This window comes from Schistocerca piceifrons, chromosome 7 (genome assembly GCF_021461385.2).
Source record: "Schistocerca piceifrons isolate TAMUIC-IGC-003096 chromosome 7, iqSchPice1.1, whole genome shotgun sequence".
Taxonomy (NCBI): Eukaryota; Metazoa; Arthropoda; class Insecta; order Orthoptera; family Acrididae; genus Schistocerca; species Schistocerca piceifrons.
The window spans coordinates 579,463,168-579,485,810 of NC_060144.1; the positions used below are offsets into that span (position 1 = coordinate 579,463,168).

Consider the following 22,643-nt stretch of genomic DNA (forward strand, 5'->3'; position numbering starts at 1 on the left):
TTACTACTTGTACCGAAACCAGACTGCAATTGTATTATTCGAAGGGTATGAAAAAAATGGTTCAAATGGCTCTGAGCACTATGGGACTCAACTGCTGAGGTCATTAGTCCCCTAGAACTTAGAACTAGTTAAACCTAACTAACCTAAGGACATCACAAACATCCATGCCAGAGGCAGGATTCGAACCTGGGACCGTAGCGGTCTTGCGGTTCCAGACTGCAGCGCCTTTAACCGCACGACCACTACGGCCGGCTAAGGCTATGAAAGTGACGCAATTGTTGAGAAGGGAGTGAGAAGTGTTATAGCTTATCCCTGACGTTATTCAGTTTGTACTTTGAGCAAGCAGCAAAAGAAACCAAGGAGAAATTTAGAAATATAATTAATGTTCAGCGACAAGAACTGAAAAGTTTGTGGTTTGCCGATGACGTGGTAATTCAGAGACACCTGTGGACTAGGAAGAGCGTCTAGTAGACGAGGTACTAGCAGAATTGAAGCTGTGAGGACGGGTCGTGAGTCGTGCTCAGTTGGTGGAGCACTTACCCGCGCAAGGAAAAAGTCCCGAATTCGAGTTTCGGTCCAGCACGCAGTTCTAACGTGCTGAGAAGTTTCAACACATAATGGAACCAGTGTCCTGAAAAGAATTTCTAAGATGAACTTCAATAAAATTAAAATAGGGGTTATGGAATGCAGTCGAATTACATGACGCGATGTTGACGGACTCATATTATGAAATGAGACACTAAAAATAGCAGACGAATGTAGTCTTCTATGGAAGTCAAACTTAGTCGCTAGGGAAATTTATGGTACAACTGCACGAAAGGCGGGATCAGTTAATAGGACCATGCTGAGGCATCAAAGAATTGTCAGTTTGATAATGGAAGTACGTATAGTGGTTAAAAATTGTAGAGGAACATTAAGGCGGCCGGCCGGGGTGGCCGAGCGGTTGTAAGCGCTACAGTCTGGAACCGCGCGACCGCTACGGTCGCAGTTTCGAATCCTTCCTCGGACATGGACGTGTGTGATGTCCTTAAGTTCGTTAGGTTTAAGCAGTTCTAAGTTCTAGGGGACTGATGACCTCAGAAGTTAACTCCCATAGTGCTCAGAGCCATTTGAACATTAAGGCTTGAATAGAGTAAGCAGCGTTAAATGGATATCGGTTGCGGTAGTTAATGGAAGGATGAAGAGTTTCGTACAGGGTAGGGCAGCATGGAGAACTGCGTCAAACCAGTCTTCTGACTGAAGACAACAACAAAAGCAAGAAGAGTCAGGACGATTTACACCTACTTTCTACTCCTTCCGATAGCGGCAACTTTCTTTGAATGCGGGTGAGTGAAATTTAATAAGAATGGGGAATAACTGTTCTGTTACAATATTAATGAAGTGTTGCTTGCGTCAGCCCTGTTGATTAAACATCTAGTCATAACGTTCATAAACGGCCTGAAATATTAGGAATCCTTGGAGAGAAGAAGACGATACATAATAAATCTTTGTTGGTGGAAGTGTAAAGATAAGCATTGACACTGACTTGCAGAAATATTCTCTTCCCTCCAACTTTGAACCCAGCTAAAGATCGTAATGCAATATAAGGATAACTGGAGCTCTAGGCATGAAAGCAATCATTTTCCTCTCTTTCTGACAGTCGAGTAGGAAAGTGCATGATGGGTTGCAAGTGTAGAGTTCCCTCACCACCTAATCGACAGTGAACTGCATTGTATCTGTGTAGACCAGATGAAGATAGAAACAGCTCCTGTGAGATAAACAATATGTGATGTACCAAGGTTGGAACTCAAATAGTGGAACTATACATTCACAACCGATACAAAAGAGTTACATGTCTGCACGTTTTACTGTCCTTCAAAGTAGTCACCAGCGTTGTGTAGAATCCGCTGCCAGCGATGTGGAAGGCTTAGTACAACGTTACCAGAGCCTGTTCTGTTGGTGGTGCGAATGGACAAGTCTACTGCCTGTCGAACCTCTGGAACAGTTCTGAAGCGAATGCCACGAAGTAGTTCCTTCATCTTCGGAATCAAATTAAAATCACGAGAACTTAAGTCCGGGGAGTACGGTGGATGGTATAGTATTTCCCAGTCCCATCGACCGAACAGAACAGTCACAGCTTGCGCGGTATGCGGCCGTGCATTGTCGTGCAAAATGATGGATGGGTTGCGCAGAAAGTGTCGCTGTTTCTTTCGCAAAGCTGGTCGAAGGTGATGGTCCAAAAACGAACAGTAATACTGTGCATTGACGGTCAGCTGTGGAGGAACATGATGCACTAAGATAACACCATCACAGTCGTACACGAGAATCACCATAAATTTCACCATACTGGGGCTCTGACACACTTTCGACTTTCTCGGCGACCCATAATACTTTGCGAAAGAAGCGGCGACACTTTCTGCGCAACCCGCCCATCATTTTGCACGACAATGCGCTGGCGCAAACAGCGCAAGCTGTGGCTGCTTTGTACCATCCACCATACTCCCCGGACTTAAGTCCTTGTGACTTTGATTCCGAAGATGAAGGAACTACTTCGAGGCATTCGCTTCAGAACTGTTCCAGAGATTCGACAGGCAGTGGACTGCTCCATTCGGACCTTCAACAGAACAGGCTCTGCTAACGGTATACGCCGCCTACCACATCGCTGGCAACGGGTTGTACACAACACAGTTGACTACTTTGAAGGACAGTAACAGGTGCAAAAATGTAACTCTTTTGTATCGGTTGTGAATAAATAGTTGCTACTATTTAAGTTCCAGCCCTCGTACAAACTACATTTATATGCACTGTCTGACAAAAAATAAACAATAAAAAACAAAAAAAATTGCGCACATAGGTGGGGAAGAAAACTGAATGAAACTTGAAACTTCCTGGCAGATTAAAACTGTGTGCCCGACCGAGACTCGAACTCAGGACCTTTGCCTTTTGCGGGCAAGTGCTCTACCATCTGAGCTACCGAAGCACGACTCACGCCCGGTCCTCACAGCTTTACTTCTGCCAGTACCTCGTCTCCTACCTTCCAAACTTTACAGAAGCTCTCCTGCGAACCTTGCAGAACTAGCACTCCTGAAAGAAAGGATATAGCGGAGACATGGCTTAGCCACAGCCTGGGGGATGTTCCCAGAATGAGATTTTCACTCTGCAGCGGAGTGTGCGCTGATATGAAACTTCCTGGCAGATTAAAACTGTGTGCCGGGCCGATACTCGAACTCGGGACCTTTGCCTTTCGCGAGCAAGTGCTCTACCATCTGAGCTACCGAAGCAGAGTGAAAACCTCATTCTGAATGAAACTTCATTGCAGTGATTACAAAATCACCTCAAATTTAGAAAGACCTCGACAGTATGAGCCCTCTTACCAGCAAGACGTTGTATCCTCTCTAGCCTGGATGCATGGAGTGATTCGTTTCGGATGGGTATCATAAAGCGTTTCATGTTCCACTGACACAAGCTGGAACACAACTTTTGTAACTCTTTCTTGATATCCTAGATACTGGCACTAGGACGGTATTGACGTAAGAGCTGGTGCAACACGCATTCCACTGGCGACAGATCTAGGGAGCTTGCTTGCCACGGCAGTACCACAACATTACACAGACAGTTCATACACACACGTGTCAAGTGTGGACAAGCATTGTCATGTTGGAACATACCACTACAGTACTCTTGCCCGGGACGTACCACATGGGTACTCAAGTTGTTCGTGACGTCAAATTTCCCTCAGACACTACCAGCCATGTCCTGAAGCCATACACAATAGATCCCCGCACCATAACGCCGGGGGTAGCACCGCGGACCCTCTCCGAAGCAATGGGAGGGTGGGACCTCTTCGGAGGTTGCCACCATACTCGCTGACGACGGCGATCCAGCGTGGCGCAGGGTGATCCTCGTTGAGCACAGTGCGCCAACGATGACCTGCAGTCCATGTTTCCCGGTGACGACACCACTCCAAACACAGCTAGCTGTGTTAACACCGCAACAGCAACCTACAAATGGGATGGTCATTCCTTTGTCCGGTTGCTGATACTCTTCAACCAATGGTGACACGGAGTGTTGTAGGGAGTTCGTTACTTGTTCCTAGATGGCAAGTGCAGATGTCGAGCATTTGCACTGTGCTTGGTGCACAATATGGTGATCCACGTACTGGGCAGATTTCACGGCGGGTATGCCAGCTCTCACGGTCCCAGGCAGTGGAACATCTGGCCACTCTCACACTCGGATGCCCCACAAACCTGGGCACTACACGAGTCGAACAGGCAGGCAAATGGAGACCCATAATGAGGCTTCTTTTAAAGTCTGGCATGCGCCGTTAACACTGCCTGACGTGAGTACGCAGCGTCCCCGTGTCGTTCGCAGCGACCAGTCAACATCTGATGCTGTTGACGCCTCTTTTATGTCCTACCAAGCCTCGTAACAACACTAAACACACACAACAATAATGAACTTCGGTGGCCGTTCTGCTTGTCACAGGGAACTGCTGCTCTAAACATTTACAAACCTGCCAGTAGTGTGTACGCGTATGAAATTACTTAGGCATATACAAAAGTCCTATGTCAGATCAACATTCCATAAAGTCTCGTGTATTTCAAAAATTAATAACTCGTTAACCACCTGGTCGATTTTCACGTACTACGTCTCATACAATAGCCAGAATGTGCATTCCATGTTAGAAAAAAACCTGATTTTAGCGCCAAATACTCTCTAAATAAATAAAATTGGTAGCATTATGCTAAATGAGACTAACATGCCTTCCATTATATGTATCTATTTCTACGTGTTTTTAATTATTTCATAACAAATTTTCACGTCATAGGTACCACACTGATAGAAACTGTTAATATGATTTGAACTAGTTTAGCCGGAGTAATTCTGAGGACAGCATTCTGAATTTGCGAAAATTTTACCCTGGATTAATCTGTTGCGTGTATGACTGCTATATGATAAATATGGTTTTGGAAATTTGCAACGAAAGAACGTTCTTAAAAGGTGGCCATCTTGCCTCAGTGTTAACTCGATGTCTGGACGTCGTACAGGGCGGCTGGATGTTGGCATATGAAAAATTTAATCGCCTTGTAAAGGTGTCGGAATTTTCAGAGTTCAGTTCCGGGACTTAGAATAATTTCATGCGACCGCGCTGTTGACCAGAAAATTTCTGAGAATAGTAAAAATAATGGTTCAAATGGCTCTAAACACTACGGGACTTAAGGTCATCTGAGGTCATCAGTTCCCTAGACTTATAACTAACCGAAGGACATCACACCTCCATTCCCGCCGCAGGATTCGAACCTGCGACCGCAGCAGCAGCGCGGTTCCGGACTGAAGCGCCTAGAACCGCTCGACCACAGCGGCCGGCTAAGAATAGTCTGCAACATGTGACATTTCGTTAAGAAACTGTGTGAAACTTTTAAGTTTTTGCGAGTCTGAGTCGGACTCTACTTTTTGTGGGCTCCGTTTATGAACTCAGAGTATTTTCTCGTCAGTTCGCTGGAGGGCTTTCAATATTTTGTGAGAACAGATATTGAACTTAAAAAGTTTTTGTGAGTATCCTCGAGAGGGACTAGAATTTTCCATAGTAAGCACAGAACTTCCGATTTTTTTCCAGTTTACCACAGCTGAACTTCTTCCTAAGTTAATGTGCTTTAACTTCGATTTTACGAACTCTACCTTGGTCGGAACATTAACATTGAAACCCAAATTGTCGATTTGTATTCAATTTGCAATAGTTAAATTGACTTACGTGTGGAAAGCAAACATTATTTAAATTACCATAATCATGCATACATTTTATTTAAATTTGTGTAGTCTGTAAGGCGAGTAATTTGGTAATCGGACGTGCTTGTGGTTATTCCATAGACACTAGAAAGTAACCAAATAGCTTTTATAAAAATCATCCACAATGGTAGCTCCCACGACTTGCCAGGACCTCAGTATTTATTTGATAGTGAGATTACCGGCAAGTGCGTAGCACAAGTTTTGCCCTCAAGTGAAACAATCAAGATTTAGCAAATCTGAACGAACTGCACCGATATCATTTTATGTCACTACATCTTCACTGGTTTCATCCCCAGGGCTTTTGGGTTATTTTTCAGGAGTATGTGTCTTTCATTATAAGTCCTGTTCACATGAATAACCCTAAACCAAAATTTATATTTGGGGCATGTAGGCACACTGTAACCTTCGAGCAACTCACGTAAATTGATACTTGAACAAGCACAACGCCTTCATAGTTTAGTCGGAGAAATAAAATAACAATAGTTCCAATTGCCCAGTTTCGATTCCTTTTTTGCAGCATGTAACATTTGGTTATCAGGCAAATGCAAAAAACTAAAACTTGCATCCCAGTTGTCCCAAACTTGAGGCCACTTGATTAACTACAGATCCACCTCGTATTTCACTGGTGACGTCTGGGCCACTCTGGGGGAATTTAGAACAAACTTTGGGTTAGAATATTGAACTACGAACCGATGTTAGAGGAATATGTTTATCTGCAATCCATGTACGTGAGAGGTCTGATTGGGTTGGCAGTATTAATGAATAACGACAAAAGGTTATATTTAGTAATATAACTGACATAAAGAAGATATTTACTGTTTTCTACAGTCTTAATACAATTCGTGGGCTTCACTGAAGGACAAACAGTGAAATATAAATATAGGTAAAAAAGCAATATCCACAATAAGAAACGCATTTAAGTCACTCGCAACTTGGTAAGATTTTTGTTCGAAAAGAACGAATTTCAACAATGTCCCTGTCTGATCTCATAAGTAGAGAATATATGAGAAAGAAAGATATATCCATATACTTCCATAATCGTTTGAATACGCAATAAATGGTTCCTAGTCAATTCTTGGTCGCTAAACTTTGAAAAGAGAAAACTACTTGTAGTTCAGAAGTTGTATCAGATATATGAGTATGTCTAAAATATTACGACAGGCAGATGCCAAGCTCTTAAGAATGTTAAATTGTTGGGGTTACATACCGATAACAGCAGCATACTAGAAAACCGCTGAAGCACCGAAAACATCTTTATTTGTAATGCGGAGGTTGTCAGATATAGCTGATACATTTAAAAAAAAAAAAAAATAAGTTGCACATCTCGCTTGCTTTCATTCCATAATGTCATACAGTATGATTTTGCCGGATAGTTCATCAAGTCAAGCTAAATTTTTCGTAGTCCAATCATGTGTCCAATCATGTGTAGTGTGAATTATTTGTGGTGTGAACTCAAGAACGTCTAGCAGAGGCCTGTTCAAGGAAATGTAGACACCTACTGGAGCTGTCAATATTTTTATTTGTTTGTGAAATTTTCATAAATAACACAATCTTTTTTCAAACCAGTAGCTCAAGTCTTAGAAAGAGTACTAAAAAACTAGACTCCGCCCGAACAGGCCATGAAGGCTCAACGGTATCAACCAACCACCTTGTCATCCTCAGCCCACAGGAGTCACTGAATGTGGATATGGACGGGCACGTGGTCAGCGGACGGCTTTCCCGACTGTATGTCAATTTACGAGACCAGAACCGCAACTTCTCAGCCAAGTAGCTCTTCAGTTTGTCTCACAAGGAATGAGAAACAGCACTAGAAACATGAACAATCTAAATGTAAATATAAAGTCACTTACTTGATCCTGATAAGTGACCATTATTTAGGAATGCACGATTTCAATGTCTTGTCGGCAGCCTTAAGAAGTTTAGTTAGTAATTAAGTAGGATTTAATTGATGAAGCCTAAAGGATTAACTGGCGGCAACTCATACACCACTGACGAATTATTCACTAGAACCAATTGATGTCAGCACTGTTAATAACGTTAAATAATGTAAATAATACGTAAAAACTGATTTCTGTACATCTTCTGTACCATAATGTAATAATGTATGGTTGTGCTGTAAACGGCTTTCCGTTTGATGATGTGCGGCTACTACTGCCTCTCAGTTTTAAATGTTTGAGACACGTTTTGTGTTACTTCGTAAATAACAATATATTTCAGATATTTAAGTGTATTGCACATACCTACCATTTCATTCCGGGTCTATGGAAGAAACGTTAACATCTCATCTTTTTGTAAATATATTTTACGTATTATTCTTTTACGTCATGTTCTACGTCCTTGAGGATCTCTTTATTTTTTAGTGAAATTTTCTCAAATAATACTTGTTTTTTCAAACCGACAGCACAAGTCCCAGAAATATCACAGGAGATAGGAATAATCTAAATGGAAACATAAAGTCACTTACTTAGTCCCGATAAGTGGCCGTCATTCAGGAATGCACAATTTTAATGTGCCACCGAACAAGGTGGCGCAGTGGTTAGCACACTGGACTCGCATTCGGGAGGACAACGGTTCAAACCCGCATCCGGCCATCCTGATTTAGGTTTTCCGTGTTTTCCTTAAATCGCTTCGGGCAACTTCCGGGATGGTTCCTTTGAAAGTGCACGGCCGACTTCCTTCCCCATATTTCCGACATCCGGTGGGACCAATGACCACGCTGTTTGGTCCCCTCTCCAAAATCAATCAATCTCTTCAGTATCAATCTATGAAACTAATTGAATAACTATCTTATTTTGCATCCATAATTGCGTAATCAACATCAGCGTTATAATTTTTAACGATTGTCTAAATAAAGTCCTTAAATATTGTTCACATTGTCTGATTTTCAAACTTAAACAATAACTCCATGTAGTTTTCTAAGAGCATAGCTATAACCACGGTTTTTTTAATAATTGGTGTCACTGTCGACTGTAAAACGTTCACTCCCCAGCGCCAGGTCACCAAGTAGAGAAGAATCGAAAGAAATATGATAAAGAAACAAAAAGAAACTGAAACTGTTTTATCTATCAAATATGAAAGGAACATACACAGCCTGTTTAAATTTATGATGGTGTAATTCACAATATCGTACCAGAAAGAAACGAAAAGTTATTCCAGACGCCATTTTCCCAAGGAAAACAGTTGCAAGAGGTTTCTGTTGGTAATCAGATGAATCCTGGAATTGAAAAATCCCTCCCAAATGTTCCCAGGTGCGAGTCACTTTCGACTCTCCAAGATTTTTTGCGATTTCATTGAGGTAAATAAAAGTTCTGCTTCCACCTGCCCTGCTCATACGGATGGGGATGAAATAATCACAGAAACGGACTAATAAAATAACTAAGCCTATAGTATGATTAAATAAATGAAGGGCTCCAGCAGTTTTTCAGAAGTCAAATGAATGAAATTACACGACACTCACAATCAGATATTTCTTTCTTCCTCTTTTTTGTTTCTTTGGTTCTTTCTGTCCTTGGTATGAGTTCTGTTTAGGCGATAAAAGTTTCCAACAGTCGTTAAGTACCGAAAGAAGTGAATTTTGAAAGCAGTGTTTCTTCTGAAAGTTTTTGCACTGACGCTATTATTGACAACAAAAGAAGAGAGATTGATGGTCACATAGCAGGAACAAAAAAAAAAAAAAGGTTCGCTTCTGGTACTGTAATTCTGTGAGAGAAGACAAAGTATCTGGAAGACGAACGACACTTATAAAGTCTGGATAAAAGAATGGTAACGTGAACATTATTAAAAATGGCTCTGAGCACTATGGGACTCAACTGCTGATGTCATTAGTCCCCTATAACTTAGAACTAGTTAAACCTAACTAACCTAAGGACATCACAAACATCCATGCCCGAGGCAGGATTCGAACCTGCGACCGTAGCGGTCTTGCGGTTCCAGACTGCAGCGCCTTTAACCGCACGGCCACTTCGGCCGGCCATTATTAAAAGAAAAAGGTAATGGAAAGTAGTTGAATTATGTAAGGCGATACTGAGGGTATCATTAGGGAATCAGACTCAAAAATCCATTGGCGAGATTTGCTCGTTGACCAGTGAAATATAAAATATAAGCTAGCAATAATTTTAAAAATTCTGAAAAAAGAGACCCATCGATTATGATGACTCTCATGAAGTTAAAAGTATATTAACAACGAATATAACTTTTTGTTACAGAATACGTTTTCTGAACGTGTTTGCTTGGTGTTAGACCAGACCTTGAATATGCCTTATATAAGTGGTGTCAAGAGGATGTTGGATGTCGTAGTGATGTACGGGCTAGCCTGAAGTAGAGAACTGCATCGAACCAATCGTCAATGTGAAGACTACAACAATATTTGTATGAGATTCAACACGTTGGCGTCATAACTGACAGACATGTAATACTGCATATCGCGGTTGCACTCACATTTAAATAACATTTGGTGGCCTCTACACATGAAAATACTCTTATCAGCCAAGAAAGGAACTGTCGTTTTGTCGGAACTGGTAGGAAAACGGCCGTCTACACATATTTTAATGGCACAGTATTTCAAAACGTACCCTACTAAACGTTAGGGACTGATAGCCACGCATTAGGTTCCAGTGTTTTAATCGATAGCATACCTGGAACTTACATTTTTCCATATCTGTATTTATTTTTCAGATCTTAATAAGGAGGTAAATCATCACCACGTCATTATCATCTCATCATCATCATCATCCAATGTTGAGTATCAGGATTCCTGCGACTACACGTACTGTTCAAATCGTCGACGATGTGGTGTTCCTAAATCTCTCCGGAGCTCTTTATGAGGCGACTTTCTCTCTGGAATCCTAAAACAACTGGTTCTTTCAGATCGACACGTTTGTACATCGTTTACAATCTAGCAAAAGAAGCACCCAATGTCGTACTTGGATCAATACCTAATTTTAATGTTTAGGACTAGCATACTATTTCTCTACTACTAACCGTAAACAATTTTGTTGTGACTGGCGGTTAACAGCTCGAAGAAACCATTCCGATGTATTCGCCGCCAGTCACAATCGGTGATGGCGCTAACAAATCTCTCCTCTGTCACATCATCTTTTTACTTTCTTCTTAAAACAACTAAATATTATTTATATTTCTGTCTCAAATTATTTGTCGTTTTAAAAAAGTTTTTATTCTATATCAAATGTTACAGATAAAAACAAAACAAATAAGTACAAAAGAGATGACGAACGCAAACTGTAGTATGTGCAATCTGTTTTAAAGTATCAGGTAACAGGTCTATAAACTTACAGTATATAAATAAATGTACCATTTCTTATATATAAATATCAACTTTTTTACATATTCATGTCTTGTTCTATCGCTTGAAGTAACCAAAGTTTTTATGTATTTGCGTCTTGTTCTGTCTCATAAAGTTACGCCGTTTTAGTAACGTAAGATCTCATCTCTGCTATTTTTGTTCTGGAATTATCACTTTGGCCATGAATTCAGAACTCACCAGTGTATATAAGAGCTGGTTCTGGTAAGACATTGTGAAATTGGAAATGTAGTTATTTCCTCATTTTTATGCAGATGTTCCTGTTCGACATTCCATTTCATTTGTTAAACGACGTTAACTTCTTGTGCGTGTATGTTTGGTTCAAAAATTACGAAAAATATCTTCTGAAATACATGTTGTAATGTTTTATTACTGGCTAAAACGATGTAGTCTTGAAGTATTTTTTTTTCTCAGCTACTGCTTGTTTTTCATTCCGAAACTCTCATATTGTACTCTGGAATAATAGTTTTAAGTTCCAATACGTGTTTTTGCAAATCATCTCCGCTTACAGTCTTTCGTGTCCGATCATATATAAGTAACAATGTTTGTAGCAGTGTGTTTTTACAATTTTAACATCAAGTTGTTTTCTTTCTTTATTTGTATGGATTACGAAGATCCATATAAATAATAAATAATGCTCCATTCTTCTCCAAGACTTCAATATTTTTATGTGTTTTGATTTGTATACGAAAGCGTCTCCGGCCGTTGTGGCCGAGCGGTTCTAGGCACTTCAGTCCGGAACCGCGCTGCTGCTACGGTCGCAGGTTCGAATCCTGCCTTGGGCATGGATGTGTGTTATGTCCTTAGGTTAGTTTGGTTCAAGTAGTCCTATGTCTAGAGGACTGATGACCTCAGATGTTAAGTCCCATAGTGCTCAGAGCCATTTGAACCATTTTTTGAACGAAAGCGTCGTTTACAATGTCAAAGTATGTAAAGACTGCTTTAGAGTTCCACAGTACGAGTAAAAGGCTCAAGTCTGAATGAAGCCACTGTAAGCAAATTTTTATTGGAGGAATTTAAAAACATGAATAATGAGAAATAAGGAATTTCCAAATGCTAATTTTCGTTGTGTTTCGTGAATTAAGTAAAAAAGTTTATCTTTCTGTAGAAGCTAATTGTAATTAGTATGCGTCTGAAACACTTAATAATTTACGTAGTTCGTAGACAGGAAGTAATCGCCTGTAACATACACTTCCTTCTTATTTTGCGTCTACGTTCACTACCATTTCCATAATGAATTATGACTGTGAAAAATGAGTTTCATGTAATGTTGGTCATAAATGACGAAAGCATGTATAGGTTATTTTTCTTGGTCGACAGAGTGGCTATTCTTGGAGTAACTGTAACATCAAAAGGAAGGGAAAATTAAATATTTACTTTGTTGGCCGTCTTCACAACTACGTATTTTGTTCATCGATGATTTCGAAACAATGCTATCATCTTCAACATTCAAGTTGCCTATCGAGGGAAGCAGATTCTAATGTCAACGAGACGGAATTTTGCTGCCTTAAGTCGCACGTAGCGCTGCAGTGAAGTGTGTTCCTCATGTTATTGACTCAGTTTTCAAAGACTGAACGAGGGAGGCACTTGCAACACAGTCAGATGAAGCAATGAGGTTGAAACTGCGAACTGCACCATCGACAAATCGGTGGGCAGACTGTGTTCTTATGTCTTCCGTTTCACACGTTAGTTACCAAAGACGTTAAGGTTCAAGGCTCGTAGGTGTTAATAAACAAGATTTTAGGCGTCATTGCTATGGGAAGTACAGATGAAGTTTGAGTCAGATCATACACTTCAAGTCCCCAAGTGTTCACCACTCGCCGTCATTTCGAGTCCTCGCGGAGATACGCACGTTGATGCCTCCGATGGATGACGTCACAGCTGACTTGGGATCCATCCGTAGCTTGACAGGAGTTTTGCTGGTGGCACTGAAGACGAACTTGGAGACCAGAGAAGCGATGCCCAGCTTAGCCTGCAGTAGGCCGAAACGCATACCTGTAGAGGGAAAACACGAGTTGTTGTATTCATCACGTGATTGCTGTGTAAGACAGGTTTTCCTACAACATATTAGAGTATATATGCCAGGTCATCTTTCTTGTTTGTATTAGTAGGGTAGCCTCCCAAGGACAATAAAGCTCTATGAGGCGATTCGATAAACTGTACACTTCACGAACCACCGGAGAGTGTTTGGCAGGGGGGTTCTTCTATAGTAAGGTTTCTACTCGTAGCACTGAGAAATGGAGAGCTGAGTGAATGGCTGCCTGAAAGCCTCTGCGCTGGCTGTCATTTTCCGAATTCTTTCGTGTGCTCGCGCTGAGGTATAGATATGTCCTTTGGGAACGGCTCCTCATGTTGTGCTGGACTTCCCTGAGATGTATTTGCTCTGCAAATTCATAATAGCAATTACGCACCCCACCCTGCGGTGTTTCGTGAGACTGGAGCAGTCTCACCTACTACGCCAGCAGACGCCAGCGATATAATAATCTTCTGATAGCTTGTGATACCCAGTTGTGCAACGAACTGGCGTGTTTTGTCAGCAGAGATAGCCGTCCACATTTCTGTTATCTCTCGGCTACCTACATTGGAATTTTAGGCGTTATCACAGTAAACATTGTGCGGAATAGTAAAAAATGGTTCAAATGGCTCTGAGCACTATGGGACTCAACCGCTGAGGTCATTAGTCCCCTAGAACTTAGAACTAGTTAAACCTAACTAACCTAAGGACATCACAAACATCCATGCCCGAGGCAGGATTCGAACCTGCGACCGTAGCGGACTTGCGGTTCCAGACTGCAGCGCCTTTAACCGCACGGCCACTTCGGCCGGCAGCGGAATAGTACCTCAACCTATAGACCTTTGAAGAGTTAATAAGAATAATGTAAAATTTATGATGTCTCCTGTTTTTGCTAATAGGAACCCGGAGAATACTAATCCAGAAACTTGAAATGGCTTGTGAAGTTTCACTCTGTCAGCTTGGAACTAGCGCTTCTACACTCCTGGAAATGGAAAAAAGAACACATTGACACCGCTGTGTCAGACCCACCATACTTGCTCCGGACACTGCGAGAGGGCTGTACAAGCAATGATCACACGCACGGCACAGCGGACACACCAGGAACCGCGGTGTTGGCCGTCGAATGGCGCTAGCTGCGCAGCATTTGTGCACCGCCGCCGTCAGTGTCAGCCAGTTTGCCGTGGCATACGGAGCTCCATAACAGTCTTTAACACTGGTAGCATGCCACGACAGCGTGGACGTGAACCGTATGTGCAGTTGACGGACTTTGAGCGAGGGCGTATAGTGGGCATGCGGGAGGCCGGGTGGACGTACCGCCGAATTGCTCAACACGTGGGGCGTGAGGTCTCCACAGTACATCGATGTTGTCGCCAATGGTCGGCGGAAGGTGCACGTGCCCGTCGACCTGGGACCGGACCGCAGCGACGCACGGATGCACGCCAAGACCGTAGGATCCTACGCAGTGCCGTAGGGGACCGCACCGCCACTTCCCAGCAAATTAGGGACACTGTTGCTCCTGGGGTATCGGCGAGGACCATTCGCAACCGTCTCCATGAAGCTGGGCTACGGTCCCGCACACCGTTAGGCCGTCTTCCGCTCACGCTCCAACATCGTGCAGCCCCCCTCCAGTGGTGTCGCGACAGGCGTAAATGGAGGGACGAATGGAGACGTGTCGTTTTCAGCGATGAGAGTCGCTTCTGCCTTGGTGCCAATGATGGTCGTATGCGTGTTTGGCTCCGTGCAGGTGAGCGCCACAATCAGGACTGCATACGACCGAGGCACACAGGGCCAACACCCGGCATCATGGTGTGGGGAGCGATCTCCTACACTGGCCGTACACCACTGGTGATCGTCGAGGGGACACTGAATAGTGCACGGTACATCCAAACCGTCATCGAACCCATCGTTCTACCATTCCTAGACCGGCAAGGGAACTTGCTGTTCCAACAGGACAATGCACGTCCGCATGTATCCCGTGCCACCCAACGTACTCTAGAAGGTGTAAGTCAACTACCCTGGCCAGCAAGATCTCCGGATCTGTCCCCCATTGAGCATGTTTGGGACTGGATGAAGCGTCGTCTCACGCGGTCTGCACGTCCAGCACGAACGCTGGTCCAACTGAGGCGCCAGGTGGAAATGGCATGGCAAGCCGTTCCACAGGACTACATCCAGCATCTCTACGATCGTCTCCATGGGAGAATAGCAGCCTGCATTGCTGCGAAAGGTGGATATACACTGTACTAGTGCCGACATTGTGCATGATCTGTTGCCTGTGTGTATGTGCCTGTGGTTCTGTCAGTGTGATCATGTGATGTATCTGACCCCAGGAATGTGTCAATAAAGTTTCCCCTTCCTGGGACAATGAATTGACGGTGTTCTTATTTCAATTTCCAGGAGTGTATGTATTGGCCAGCAGGGTGTGCGCAGTTTCGCAGAGCAGAAAACTACGTAGGGCTGTTCGGATCACTCGATGGGCGTGTAGTGCACAAAAGGAATCTCTTAGCAGCAAAATAACCTCTCTGCACTGATTCCGTCGTAAACCTTAGATTGATAAAAGGTGATACCGCCACTTGGGAAACGTTTGTCTGCAACAGAGCTACAAAAATATATAAAACCCACCACACACTGATGGAAACAACATAGTAGCAGAACTGATTTTATTATTTTACTTATTCATGACGCACGTGTCGCCTAATATAAGGAATCCTCAGACTGACCAGCATTGATTATAACTGTATTACAAAACGTCGATCGTAACTTTCATCTGGAAAGTTTACAAGTTTAGTATTTTTTTTAACTTGCCAGTAGGTAAAACACATTGTGCCAGTAGCAAGTATCTATTCTTCACGGTAAGTGGCGCTCCTACAAAGTTACGCAAGTGACATAGTTGTATGGTGGTTTTACTTTAATGGTTCAAATGGCTCTAAGCACTATGGGACTTAACAGTTGAGGTCATCATTCCCCTAGAACTTAGAACTACTTAAACCTAACTAACCTAAGGACATCACACACATCCATGCCCGAGGCAGGATTCGAACCTGCGACCGTAGCGGTCGCGCGGTTCCCGACTGAAGCGCCTAGAACCGCTCGGCCACACTGTTTTACTTTAATAGCTGTGTACCAAGGCCACTTATCGTGAGAAACGGACACTTGATGTAGGCACGATGTACCGCGGCGCTCAGTATAGTGTACCAGACCGAAGAACAGACACGTCCCCAGGTGGGAATCTCATTGACTGCAGTAGAACTGTCTTCAGTGGTGTTTGGAGCATCATGGACACGGTCCTCCAACCATATCAGGCTTTTGAAGATCTGACGCACCAATTGGACAGAATCTGCCATGTTATCACTCAGGTGGACATTCAACAACACTATTGCTCAATCCCGTGCCGAATAATTGAATAAGGGCCAGAGGTGGAATAGCGCGTTATTGAAGGTCAAGTTGTGAAGGTCTTTCCCTTGAATAAATCAGTTTTTTTTTTTTTAAATTGTAGTCTATTGTTTGTCTGTACACGTACGTCACATCTTCCGATTCCGTCCCATTCAGATAATTCCCTCAGGGGTAAATCGTTTTCCTTTCTAAAAAAATTTTTTATGTATTTATTTTTCGTTAGACTGTATTTTATGTATCTGTACGGCTAGTGTCATAAAAGTTAGTGTACGGCGGAAGTACTGCGCAAATGAATGCGTCTGTAGCTTGTTTCACACCACAGCCTATGACAGCATGTAAGCCCTTACTTACTTGTTTTCTGCCACGGCAATTGTAATGTTTGTAAGTTGTTATTGGATGCAACATACAGAACACCTGTTACGATTAACATATGTACTTATCGACGTTGATGACACACAGCTTGTTAATCGTAAGATACCAGTCAATGTCGATGTATGAAGACCTCTATGACCATCTCTAATTTACCAGTAAATAGTTGTCGGCCGTGCAGTCGGTTTTACGTCGTGTGAATCTATTCACAGCGTTAACACCCATTGTAGTTATAACATGAATGAGTGGACTACGTAGCAAAGTTTTAATAGATTGTCGGATAATTTGTGTTACTATACACAAATGCGAAGTATTCACATGTTTGTGATGTGTTGTTCGCTATGAATCACATCACTGTGTTGTGGCATACTTTTGTTCTCCATGTCCTATTCATGGGTTTGTCGTATGACGTTAATGATTTCATCTCTGGCATAACACGATGCTGTCAATCGTTTTATGCGAGTACGTCGTATTTCATTACGTGTGTGTCGTCGTTATCATTTACATCCGCTAAGAGATTCGTGCCGCGCGGGATTAGTCGATTAGTCGGCTCTCAGCCGTGGCAGCGTGCGCACGGCCCCACGCGCCGGCCAATGCTCCGCTGCCGGGGTTTGTTTACTTCCGCGTCGTAGCTTTAAGACCCATGTCCGTCCACCGTGAACAACATATTGAGCGCTTAAAACCGTGCGACTCTTAAAGGTTCCTTCCCAGCTGAACAAGCGCGACCACGTGCACATGAAGTTGAAACGTTCCTACGTGAAGAAGTTCGTTTAGATCCTAACCGCGTTTTCGGAATCCATTTTTCGATCAGGGGTAGTGTCGTTTATATTAAAATGACAAACACCGAGGTGTGTGAAGATGTTATTCGCCGACATGCCAATCGACTTAAGTTCAAATACTCTGATGGTCACGTCGGAGCTGTAACACTTGAACTCGCAGAGTACGGTCAACGCACGATTAGGGTGTTTGAACTACCTTTTGTCTCTGCTTTACAACCATAAGGTAACGTCTTCGGTTACGTAGAGGAAAAATGGCAAAACATCACGACCTACCATGTCCTTAATGGTGTGTGTCAGGTCAAAATTGAACTAAAAAACGTATACCATCATACCTGACAATTGGCGGGGTGCGAGCCATTGTCATATACGACGACCAACCCCGAACATGCGGGGGTTGTGGACAAGAAGGCCACCTCAGATCCGCCTGCATGCGACGCCGCCTGATTCAGTCGCCGGTCGGCGAGGAAGCGTCCCCAGCGGTGACCACTCAGATCCCTGTCACATATGCCAAGGTTGCCAAGGAAGGTAGCACCTCTACACAGGGTCTTCCTGCTCCGCTGACGTCGTCTGATCAGGTAGATGCAACCGCTACTGAGATTCCTTCTGAGGTGCCACAGACGCCAGATCCTGACCTGCCGCATCATCGCAGTACTGTGACTGAAAATGCTACTGAGATGGACATTGATCCGGGAGTGGTACCCACTTCTGCTTTCCTGCAGACTGTGGAACGTCCCCTTAGAAAAACTATACATGACTGTGCTTAAACTGACACACAATATTTTTAGCGCAACGCAATCTGACTTTCAATAATCCCTACAAAAGAATGGCCCTGACTAACATTATCCTATACGTTTCACAAATCACTTACCTCACAAAAATCTTCGTTACTCAAACTACTGCAATACAGCCAGCGCCACTACTGCCAGCTAAATAAAATATTAAAACTACTGAAGGCACTAACTACTGATAGGTACAGTTAGCAAAACAAAGATTTTGATAGAGAACAAACAATGTATTTACCTTAATATAGTTCATGACATCCAGTCTTACAAATGTACTGTCTCTGATGGACACACGTCCAGATCATCAGCTCTCAAAACGGCGCCATTTCTCTCCCCACACCCACCACTGCTGGCGGCTCACCTCCAACTGCGCAACGCTACGCGCTGTTAACATCCAGCTGCCCGACACTACAATGGCAGGCTCAAATGGCTCTGAGCACTATGGGACTCAACTGCTGAGGTCATTAGTCCCCTAGAACTTAGAACTAGTTAAACCGAACTAACCTAAGGACATCACAAACATCCATGCCCGAGGCAGGATTCGAACCTGCGACCGTAGCGGTCTTGCGGTTCCAGACTGCAGCGCCTTTAACCGCACGGCCACTTCGGCCGGCTACAATGGCAGACAACAATGCAAACTAGCCACAGACTGCACACAGCACAGCCAGTGATTTTCATACAGAGCGCTACGTGGCGGCGGCGTTACCAATATAAGATCCTTAACAGCCTACTTTCAACTGGTCCGGAGTCAGACGAAAGCCACCCGCAATCGGACTCTGAACGACATGTTCGAAAACAAGGAACCACACGAAAGAGAAAGAAACGTAGCCGTACACCCTCTGATGAATCCAATCTACGGATAGACACCAGAGATGCATACCCGAAGATGGACGACAAACCGCTCTTTGATGACCAAAAGTCGGATGCGAACGACCCGCCACAGGCGACCACTGGCAACGAACACCCCTCCTTACTGGCGCCGTCGCCCCCACAGGTCGACGTTGAAGAGAGCCTATCCGCTGAGCCGAAAACTACGTCTCCTCTCCACGTGGATGACGTCCACAGCCGATGGCCTACCGCAGTATCAATCTCCTGGGCAGACGACGTGGAGATCGAAGGGACTGGGGTGGACGGTGCTGATGATGGGGCGTCCCCATCGGTTGCGCCCGCACCCGCAAAATCCCCACAATAGCAGCCTCTTCAGCGGACCGGAAAGATCGACGACCCCTCGCTCCTGCAGAAGGAGCCCCACCTGTGCCGGTGGGACCTTCAACACCAGCATTATCGTGTCGCAACGATTAACCTCGCGACCATTCGTGCGCCCTACAAACTGGCGCTGCTCCGCGACATGATTTATGATGCAGACAAAGATATTACACTTTTTCAGCAAGTGCGTGCCGCCAATTTTTCACCACCACATGGCTTCACGGCGCATCTTTCTCCCGCTTCGGACACCGGTAGTGGTGTTGCCATCATCTTACGAGAAGGTCTTCCTGCCGAAGATGTTCTATACCTCCCCAACGGCAGAGGTATGGCCCTTACTCTCTTTGGTGTACGCATCGTCAACATTTATGCGCCGTCGGGCTCCAGCTACCGTCGTGAACGCAATGCCTTCTTCGCGAATGAAGTTATACCCCTTTTTATGGGACCACACGATGACTGGGCCATGGGTGGAAACTTCAACTGCACCCAGCGTCCTCAGGATCAATTGCCGCGTCACTCGCCATGTGCAGCTCTGGCAACAGTCGTCACGCGGCTACAATTTGTCGACACGTGGAGACATGTTCTCGGTGATCTTACGGGCTTTACGTACCACACTGCGCACTCCTCTAGCCGACTGGATCGCATCTACATCTCGCGATCCCTAATTCAACACACTCGACAGGCTGAAATCTGGCCTGTTGCTTTCTCAGATCATGCGGCTTACTTCTGTGATCTTGTCCTTACAAGACAGGCAGAGTGGCACGGACGTGGTTTATGGAAACTGAACACGGCACTTCTTAATTCACCTGACAGTCGACTTCTAATAGAAGACACTTGGATCACATGTAATAGACGCCGTCCCACGTATCCGTCTACCATATCCTGGTGGATCCAGTGTGCAAAACCCGCTCTTCGAAAAACTTTGATCCGGTATGGCAAAGATGTTGTCGCCTAGAGGAAGACCACTATGGACTTCTACTACAGGATCCTACGAGAATGCTCCACGATGCCACCCTCCCCAGAGCGCCATACAAGGATAAACCATGCTAAGGCCCAAATCTCCAATCTCATGCGAAGACATTTGGAAGGAGCGATAGTACGATCTCATACTGCTGATCGCATGCCTCATGAACATTCGTCGATGTACCATATCATCCAAGAACGCCAAAATCGACGCCGAAAATTGATTCACGTCCTAACAAACCAAGAAGGGCGTCGCTACGTCACCCAATCTGCAATAGGGAATGTGCTTCACGCCCGCTACCAACAGCTCTATGCCGCAATTCCACATTCCCCAGAGTTGATCGAGGACGTCTCACAGCTCAACTTCAGTGGTATCCCAGGAGATGCGGCGATTGACTTGATGTCAGAGGTGACTGATGATGAAGTCCGCGATACGATCCGGGCAGGAACCATCAATCGCTCCCCAGGACCCGACGGTCTTCTCCTCGAATTTTATCGCACCTTCCGTGATTTGTTAGAGTCCACATTCACCTCTATCTGTCGGGAACATATGTCTCCGGAAGTACCTGTGCCGGACGCTTTCATAAACCGCTTGGTGGCAGCAATATCAGTGATTATCGGCCCATCACCCTCCTTAACAGTGATATGAAAATCTTCACTCACCTTTTGGCAGCACGACTTGAAAAGGTTGCCCGATATGTTGTGTCGCCAGACCAAGCATCTTTGGGAGGGGATAATAATATTCGCACGGCTTTATGCCGCTACAGGGATATGATCGCCGTTACCCAGCCACAACGCCTCTCTGGGGCACTTGCGTCTTTGGACTTTAGTCAAGCTTTTGATAGGGTTGACCATTCGTTCGTTACGGCCGTTCTCCACCATATGGGTTTCCCAGTCGCCGTTATCACGGTAGTGATGCGCCTTCTGCGGGGTGCCTCATCCAGTGTTATGTACAACGGCAGACATACTCCTCCGATAAAAATAGGTCGATCCGTACGTCAAGGTTGCCCTCTATCAGCGATTTTGTACGCCTTTTGCTTGGAATCCTTGCTATGTGGACTAAGACAACGTTTGGTAGGGTTGTCCATAGATCGCTACCGATTCTGTTGCACGGCCTATGCTGACGATTTAGTCATCTGTTTACGTAATGCCGACGGTGTTCGAGTTGTTTTGATGTGGGTAGCGACTCATGGTGAGGCGTCGGGTAGCTCTTTAAACGTGCATAAGTCACAAGTCACGTTCATTGGCACGGGACTTCCCGTGGAGTGCGTTACACCTTTCACCACCGTTGATACCATTCGCTGTTTGGGAATAGATTTTTCATCTGATCTCCGGCGTTCAGCCACCATCAACTTCCGACGCCTCCTCTTAATGATCAGAGCAGGCCTTATGGACCATCGCCTTCGATCCCTAGATATTCTCCAACGAGCTCGATATGTCAATATATATATATATATATATATATATATATATATATATATATATATATATATATATATATATATCGCATCCAGAGTTCCCCATGTAGCACAAGTTCTAGCTTTCCCGCTTACTGTAGCACGTCGCGAGGTGGCAGCGATGGCATCTTTCGTCAGCTCTGGGCTGTTGTTCAAAGTTAACTATGTAACCCTTACTCTTGCCCGTGAACGAGGTGGGATAGGTCTGTTTCACGTGCCGGATAGAGCTCGCGCCCTATTTGTCAGCTCCCAGATGACGGTATGGACTCGTTGCCCAACGAGGCTCACTAGTCTCCTCCTGTCGGCATATACGCCGGTCTCACTGTCAGCCCCAGTGATGATCTCGGATGTTCCGGACCAGTTCCATTATGTAAGATACTTCTTTCTTGAACTCAATTATCTACGCCTCACCTTACCAAGACAGATTTTACTCAAGACAAAGGCAGTACACAATGTCCTCAAATTAGGTCGTCCACCTAACCCGATTGAACAAAAGTTCCCCCTGGTTGACTGGTGTCATGTACGGCGCGCGGTGTTCTCCTGTTACCTTGACACGAATGTTCAATCTGTCTGGTACCTAACTGTCAACGGTAAGCAAAT

The 22,643-nt window shown here is 44.3% G+C and overlaps 1 protein-coding gene across 1 annotated transcript in view; it reads right to left on the reverse strand.

The window, feature by feature from the left end:
- Nucleotides 1-12,896: 12,896 nt before the first annotated feature.
- LOC124709092 (probable cytochrome P450 6a14) overlaps nt 12,897-22,643 on the reverse strand; it is an 88,947-nt gene continuing 79,200 nt past the window's right edge. The window contains exon 6 of the mRNA XM_047240739.1: nt 12,897-13,081. Coding sequence (XP_047096695.1) covers nt 12,897-13,081 — 185 coding nt within the window. The remainder of the gene's footprint in view (nt 13,082-22,643) is intronic.